This window comes from Esox lucius, chromosome 9, assembly GCF_011004845.1.
Source record: "Esox lucius isolate fEsoLuc1 chromosome 9, fEsoLuc1.pri, whole genome shotgun sequence".
Lineage (NCBI taxonomy): Eukaryota > Metazoa > Chordata > Actinopteri > Esociformes > Esocidae > Esox > Esox lucius.
In genome coordinates, this window is record NC_047577.1 from 18,559,405 (window position 1) to 18,567,239 (window position 7,835).

General features: G+C 36.9%; 2 protein-coding genes across 2 annotated transcripts; both read left to right on the forward strand.

Annotated features, from left to right (window-relative positions):
* Nucleotides 1-25: 25 nt before the first annotated feature.
* On the forward strand, nt 26-2,342 carry LOC109616154 (F-box only protein 48). The gene is made up of 3 exons (XM_020049910.2): nt 26-129; nt 976-1,328; nt 1,510-2,342. Exons 2-3 carry the CDS (start codon nt 1,029-1,031, stop codon nt 1,669-1,671), a joined length of 462 nt encoding a protein of 153 aa, XP_019905469.1. The 5' UTR covers nt 26-129; nt 976-1,028; the 3' UTR covers nt 1,672-2,342.
* A 1,986-nt stretch (nt 2,343-4,328) lies between these two features.
* Nucleotides 4,329-6,511, forward strand: cnrip1a (cannabinoid receptor interacting protein 1a). The gene is made up of 3 exons (XM_010889255.4): nt 4,329-4,649; nt 5,253-5,397; nt 5,578-6,511. The coding sequence occupies exons 1-3, from the start codon at nt 4,468-4,470 to the stop codon at nt 5,740-5,742; spliced, it is 492 nt and encodes a 163-aa protein (XP_010887557.1). The 5' UTR covers nt 4,329-4,467; the 3' UTR covers nt 5,743-6,511.
* Nucleotides 6,512-7,835: the final 1,324 nt, after the last annotated feature.

Genomic DNA, 7,835 nt, shown 5'->3' on the forward strand with positions numbered 1-7,835 from the left:
GCATTGAACATTTACGCATGCGCAGTCCCATAAACAATTGACGACGTGAATGCGTCGTAGGTAAACAAGATTTTAAACTGAGACATTTAAACCGTGTGCTGTCAAGGAAGGTCGAGACAATATTTTGGGGTAGGTCGACACAGTATTTCGGAGAGATAGCTGAATTATTATTGCCTAGCTTATAATACAATCAGGAATGCAAAGTTCATATTACCGACTTTACTATTCATTCGACATAGAACTAGACAAAATCAATAGCACCCTGTACGGTGTCAAGACATGGCACAGTCGAGTTATCGAACTGGCTAGCTAGTTAGCTGGCTACACCCATCCGGTGTTTAATTGAAACATGCTTGGTAGCGGTGGTTTCGATCCAAACAGGGATCGAAATATAGAAAGCAGTATGCATAACAGAGGCGTCGCTAGGATCACAATACATTCGGGGCTTAGCCCACCCCCCGCCCGGGACAGACATTACAGGGTTTTGAATGTACAGGCGGAAAATGTACATGATAGCGGCCTACACGTCTACATTGTCATATTGCTAGATCGGAATTATAGATGAATAACTCAAGGGCTATTTTTTTTTTTAATTATTTTTGGTCAATTTGGGATCCTTGGCTATAGCCCCGGACGCCCAGGCCTAACGACGCCACTGATGCATAATGTAAATGTTAGTGGTATACAAATGGGTGGTGCAGCATGCTAACGAGTTTCAACAGGTGTGGACATTAACCAGCAAATGCATTATTATTCAGTGTTTCTACAGCGGTATTGTAAAATACATTTCAAGTACTGTATCTAGTTAACGTCACAGTAAATTGCTAACAAAAGCCCTCACATTGCATTGGCCCAGTAGAAACAACTCACAGCCACTGGCACTTAAAAACCTGAATGAATTGGACAGGTAGCAATGTATTTGTATTAAGCCTTTATAAGCATTGTTTTTGCGCCCTCGTTTGCTCATTTTAACAGGTAATACTCTTCCAAAGGACCATTGTTAATTTTATAGTGCTGGACATTGGACAATGCAGAATGTCTTCAAAAGGAATTCCAATACCTCTTTTGTCTGTGAAAGTAGTTCCTCCTTGACCACTGCCAAAGAAACATACCCACACAACTTTGCCAAGACATTGCCCTTGGAAATGAGCTTGAGGATTTTCAGTGAGCTGGACATCGACAGCTTATGTAATGCATCACTGACCTGCAAACTGTGGCACCACATCATTGAAGGCTGTGACCACCTCTGGAGGAATCACTGCCTGACTGTGCGAGCTGTTTGTCAACAGGAGATAGACGGGGACAGACAGAACGGACTGTCATGGAAGGTGTGTTTCAGAATGACTTCCCCTCAATTCTTAACCCGATAATATGGCTGTACAGCATCACACCCTCAACAAAAAACAATTCCCTCCACCTACAATAGGCTAATACCCAATACAGACAATTCCAAATAGTGCCTTCAAAATTCATACATATACTATTTTGTCATTCTTTTGGGTTTTTTAGGTTACCCTGGTGCGAAACTACAGGAGAGGTTATCTGAAACGTGAATGGTTACGGGGACGATTCAGCAACATTGGCTCTGCTGATGAACTGGTGAACAAACACATGTGCCCATTGGATGTTGAATCTTGGGGTGAGATTCTGGAAGCCGAGCTGGAGAGATAGAAAGTATGATTTTATAGAGTGACATATTGTTTATATATACATATATATAATTATGTTTTAAGCACTTTTTGAAATATTTTATATTGGTTTATTTTTGCAATATGATTATGATATTACAATGTATTTGATATAAGGTTGATTTATGTAATCACAAACTAGAAAATTTTGTAATATGGTAGGCCATTCAGTAAATATTCATAGGTCTACCCATATGAAAATGTACAATTGGGCTGTCATTACACTTAATGAAGTGGGCATCATTCAAGATGTTAATTTGAATTTAAGTATTTGCTTACCATACGACAGTGTAGCACTTTTGCAAGGACCTATTAGCCAGAAATGTTTTGTTAACATGTATTGGGATTAAGGCTGTTTAGCATAATAATTGTTAAGATATATATTGTATATTATGTGAGTGAGGTGTAAATATTTGCCATTTGAATTAATTTCAAGCTGAATGTTTGTGTTAAAATCATTTTAGTCCATTTAGTCAAATACTTTTGGCCATTATTAAGGTTATTAATAATGGCTGATCCCTTTCTGTGTCTTAATGGCTAAGGATGTGTGGAGGAAAGTGTCTATTTGTCAATTGACAAATAAGGTCCAGTCTAGAATTGTATTCCACATCGGTGCCAAATACATTTTGTAAAAAAAAAGCTTTTTTAAATACATTTCAGTCTTTATCTTTTTTCAGCAATGTATTTCATAACTCACATGTTTAAATATTCAAAATGTGTTATGGTCAATCTCAGATTATTTTATTTATTTTCCTACAAGGTTTCTAAATGGAAGATGGTTGCATTTTTCTCTGTCCTGTTACTAAAATCAATTAAGTCATGACAAGTAGTTTTAGTTTTTCCCTCAATTTAAGAGGGTATTTTAAAGAAATAATTGGTTACATGTTAAAAAAAAGATATATCTGTAGCTAAAAAGTCACAACATATGCAGGCGACATGTTATATTATTTTATTTAAAACAGAGACATTATTTATTTATAAAGGAAACCCCAACTTCAATGTTATCATATGTATGTCAATATTTATTAAACAATTGCTTAAATTATGGACTAAACATAATTGAAAAATAAATATTTATTTTTGTAATAAAAAGCAATTAAGTAACAGGAATGAACATTGGGTCACAGGAATGACCACTGAGTAACAGGAATGAGTTGGATGTCATACAACGTCCTTCAATTAAATCTAGATAAAACAGAGGTAATATATTTAGCAAAAATTATCTTAGTCTAAATAGCAACATAAAAGCTGTAACAATTGTGTGTGCATGCTTTTGCAAGAGTGTGTGTGTGCTTGTGTGGCTGCTTCTTCCCTAAATAGTTTTTGCATAGTTTGGAGTGGGGTTTTGTGTCATTGTCTTGTTGTAGGAGGAAAATGGCTCTAATCAAGTGCTGTCAACAGTGTATGGTGTTGCAAAATGGAATGATAGCCTTCCTTCAAGATCCCTTTTACCCTGTACAAATCTCCCACTTTAGCAGCACCAAAGCACCCCCAGACTATAACAGTGCCTCCACCATGCTTGACAGATGGTGTCAAGCACTCCTCCAGCATCTTTTCATTTGGTCTGTTGTTCTTTGTGATTCGAACACCTCAGATTTAGATTCAAATGTCCATAACACTTCATAACACAATCTTCCTATGTCCAGTTTCTTTGTTCTTTTGTCCATCTAAATCTTTGCTTTTTATTGGCCAGTAAAATTATTAACTTGGATTAGCAGACCATGTGCCATTGGAACACTGGACTGATGTTGGCTAATAATCGGCCTCTGTACGTCTGTGTAGATATCCCATTTAAAATCATCAGTTTCCAGCTACAACAGTCATTTACCACATTAACAATGTCTATACTGTATTTCTGATCCATTTGATATGTTATTTTAACAGACTACATTTTTGCTTTTCTTTTGAAAATATGGACATTTGACTACAAACCTTTATAAGGTATTGTATATACCAAACATTTAAAATTGCTACTTCATTCAAACTTCTCACTCCTGTTGCTATTATTCAGTCATGTTAATTTTCATATTAGTAACAGGACTGAAAGTAACAGGACTGAGTTTTTAGCATTGCATTCGCAAATACATGAAATCTAGCAACATGGCATCAGTGACAATAACATGGCATTTCAACAAAAAACGAAGAAAATTATTATTACCGTATTTAAACTGTTTAAACTTTACAAGAAGCCCAATTCATGAACAGCAATTCGCACTACACCTTTGAATACTCATAAAAAACAAGTCCACGGTTTCAGCACTCTGGACAGTGTCAGTTCACATCCATTGATGTAGTTCTAGCGGTTTGGAGAAGATACCATTTCAGAACTTCGGACACGGACAGCTAAACCAATAAATATTCAGATGACCCGCATTAGACCCTGAATTAATTGTTGTTTGATGGTTTAAGACAGTGGGTAGTCCTACAGTTTTCAAGTATGTATTGCAGCATACATGCAAAGTATAAACACAGCAACACCATTGGTTTATTCTAAACGTCAAATATAATTACAATAATTTACAACAGATCTTTTTTTGTCGGCGTATTGATGAGATAAGACTGTGGACCATACTAATCCTGGTGTTCATCCATGCATTAATAACCAACTGTGACTGATGCAACCATCATATATGCCTACTGTATAGTGGATTTACCCTTTTCGCCATCTGTACACGTCACTGCCTCCATCATTTGGTGCGGTAGGAAATAGACCCTCGCTGCATCCTTTCGATTTCTGTTTATTTATAGGGTAGATCCGTGACAATAATACATTTCAATCATGGCCGACGATGTTCCACCGATTATAAATATTGCTATCTCTCTAAAAATTCAACCGAATGATGGTCCAGTGTTTTTCAAAGTGGATGGGACAAGATTCGGGCAGAGCAGGACAATAAAATTGCTTACCGGATCGAAATATAAGGTTGAGGTGGTTATCAAGCCGGGGAACGCTGGCGCCACGTAAGTAAAAAAACAACAACATTATATCAAGAAAACACCTGGAAAAATGTTTTTAGTAGTGGTTTACAATACGCCCATTAAATTACCCAGCGATAGGCTTTTATATCACACCAATGGGAGTCAGTGGACAGCCTGGACTGACGCTATGTTCTGTTGTTATAATGCGTTTGAAGTAAATGTTCTGTATTTTATCAACTAATGGGTTGATTGCAAATATAAATCATCTGCCTACCTAGAAATATACATTTATTAGCATATTAAACGTCCACTATACACTTAAAGTGTATTAATCAGACTATAAGGCTTGAAGCAATAGCCGCTACATAGCCTTCTGGAGGCCTACCCGATATCCTGTGTTAATAATGAATGTGTTGACGTGGTATAAATGCATTTTTAATCAAATCAAAACTTGGCGTTCTTTGTATAATTTACTCAGATGTCTTAGTTAATCATATGAAATCCATGATCCTTAGGATGAAGTCAATAAAGTGTTACTATTAGGCCAAAGGGTACTCATTCAGGATAGTAGGCCACATTCATTGGCCCACTGGGTGGGCCTGGGAATGTCCACTGATTAAAGTGTGTGTCTTATGGAATTCCCAGCTCTATGAACATTGGTGGTATCATTCTCCCGCTTGAGCAGCAGTCCAAAGATGAGGAATCTGTGGTGTATCATGGACAGTATGATACAGAGGGAGTGCCTCACACCAAGAGTGGGGACAGGCAACCTGTCCAAGTCAGCATTGAGGTAAATTAATTTATAAGGCGTAACATTTTGGCCTATTTTTTTTTAATAACTAACCAATGTCTTCTGGTAAATTGAATGTTACGTTTCTCATTTTATTAACACATTTTAAGTCGTAGTGTAACTTGTAGAGTAACGGAGTGATTCCCTGAAGTGTTTTTTTGTGTGTGGTTTGTGTGTCAGTTTTCAAAGGCAGGCCAATTCGAGACAATATGGCAAGTGAAGTACTACAACTACTACAAACGAGACCAATGTCAGTTCGGGAACAAATTCAATGACATCGAGTACGAGTGCAAGCCGAATGAGACGCGTAGCCTGATGTGGATCAACAAAGAGGTGTTTAATTGAGGATCACCAACCAACTCATCATTCCAACATCCAATAACGGAAGAAGAAATTAAAGCGGAGATGAGTTGCACACAATAGCTAACTCTTACTATCAACTTAAGAAGGAGAAGGCGGTGTTGTAGGCTTGCGTTTCAGGTCAATGAGCACCAATTGTCTGTCTTAGGGAGAGCAGCGGCAGTTCACTCTGCTGTCCACTATGCTGATCTCGGGGGTTGTTCTTGATTTAAATCAAAAGACTTAGCCAGGTTATTATCAGCAATATCATTCGGAATCACAGCTAGCTAAGTAAAAACCGCTGTGGTGATAACTTTGGCCATATAAGCCAAAAGCTATGGCCCTCCTGGACCAGGATTGAAGACAGCTGCGGAAATGAACAAGTATATAATTGATGTGAGTGGTATGCGAGTTGTTGGCTATGAATGAAAGAACATCATATTTGTGTTCTCCCATGTTGTTAGTGTTGTAATTGTATTTAGATCTGTTAACTTTTGATCAGCACAAAGTTACCATATATGTGGGTAAGATTTCTACGTTATTTTAGGACTTGCATATTATAGAATCTAAGTGCTTTTTCTTATGTTGTGGTCGCTTACGTTGTTTCAGTTTTGTTTTAAGTGCATGGCTGAATAATCCTATGCCAAAAGGTGTGTTACAATGTTCAAATGCAAAAACCTATTACATTTCATTATATATTAAATTAAATTGTGTAAGTAAATAAACTGATACCAGTACTTGATGAACAAATGGTGCAATAAATGGATTAAGTTGTTTGGTGTGGCTGTTGATGACATGTGAGCTGTGAGACATTGACTTCTACAGGAAGAACATTAGCCAGGTTCATTGTGAGACATTGATCTTGCGTGTCATGTAGGACATTCTAAATTTCCTACATGACTAAAGCCCCCCTAAAATAGGCCTAGCGACGTACCTGCTGGAGACTTTAAGTGTCACATATGTACATGTTCTGTACATTCATTGAAATAGATTCAAACTTCTCATGGAATGTCCACTGTGTCTGATTGGCTTATTTGACAAATTTGAACTGGAATTTGGGACTATCAGATGGATGAGAGGAACAGTAGGATGCTGAGGTGAGTGGTAAAAGAAATACAATACAGAATAGCCCTCTAAACCTGTTTAGTATAATATGTATTATAATACTCTGTTACAGTTTGTTTATTGTATAATGTCTCATAATTTGTTATCCATAATTTGTTAATTTGTAGTCCATAAAATATTTCCACAGGGTTTAATTTTGGGTCCTGTGCTATTCATTCAATATGTAACTCTTTAAGAAATGATGCATTTCATTTTAATGCTGACAACACATTACTATATGCTACGGCTCCCTTTCTTGAACAAGCTGTTGCACACCTGCAGTCAGAATTCCAACTATCATTTGGCCTTCTGTCAAGCATGGCGGAGGCACTGTGATAGTCTGGGGGTGCTTTGGTGCTGGTGAAGTGGGAGATTTGTACAGGGTAAAAGGGATCTTGAAGGAAGGCTATCATTCCATTTTGCAACACCATACACTGTTGACAGAATTCCAACTATCATTTGGTCTTACAAAATCTTAATATCTAACTGAATAAATTGTAGACAGAACAGCAGTCACCAACACGTTCTCAAGTCTGGATAGTGCTGAGGATACCACAGTCCTGTTCACAACTGGGTAAAACTGTGATATGAAGTTGAATGTTTTAGTGCCTGTAATGTTTTAAAGTGCCATTTTAAATGTCTTATAAAATATATTTTTATTGTTAATTGGGGGAAAAAAATTATTGATGTATGTTTAATTTCATTGTTGTCATATTATTGTTGTAATACAAGGCTCAGCTTAAAAGAAAACTTGGCCTCAGTTGATTTTTCTGTATAAACAAAATAAAATAAAATCGGGTATTCAGTATATTGTTTTTATCATATTCCAAAATATAGAGCTCTGCACTGTGTAGGCTACATTGTCCTCCAAATATATTGTTGTTTTCCAGCGTGATAATACACTAAAACAACATCTGACCATAGAACTTGGTTCTAATCAAAATTCCAATAATGTGTGACAAACTCAAAGGTTCTAGTAGAGGTAGTAGCTTGTT

Bases quoted from the DNA above. Each gene is read 5' to 3' on its own strand.
- LOC109616154 (XM_020049910.2), top strand. From the start codon at position 1,029: ATGCAGAATGTCTTCAAAAGGAATTCCAATACCTCTTTTGTCTGTGAA. The intron at 1,329-1,509 runs GTGTGTTTCAGA...TGGGTTTTTTAG, and splicing joins AGAACGGACTGTCATGGAAG to GTTACCCTGGTGCGAAACTA.
- cnrip1a (XM_010889255.4), top strand. From the start codon at position 4,468: ATGGCCGACGATGTTCCACCGATTATAAATATTGCTATCTCTCTAAAA. The intron at 4,650-5,252 runs GTAAGTAAAAAA...TGGAATTCCCAG, and splicing joins CCGGGGAACGCTGGCGCCAC to CTCTATGAACATTGGTGGTA. The intron at 5,398-5,577 runs GTAAATTAATTT...TTTGTGTGTCAG, and splicing joins CTGTCCAAGTCAGCATTGAG to TTTTCAAAGGCAGGCCAATT.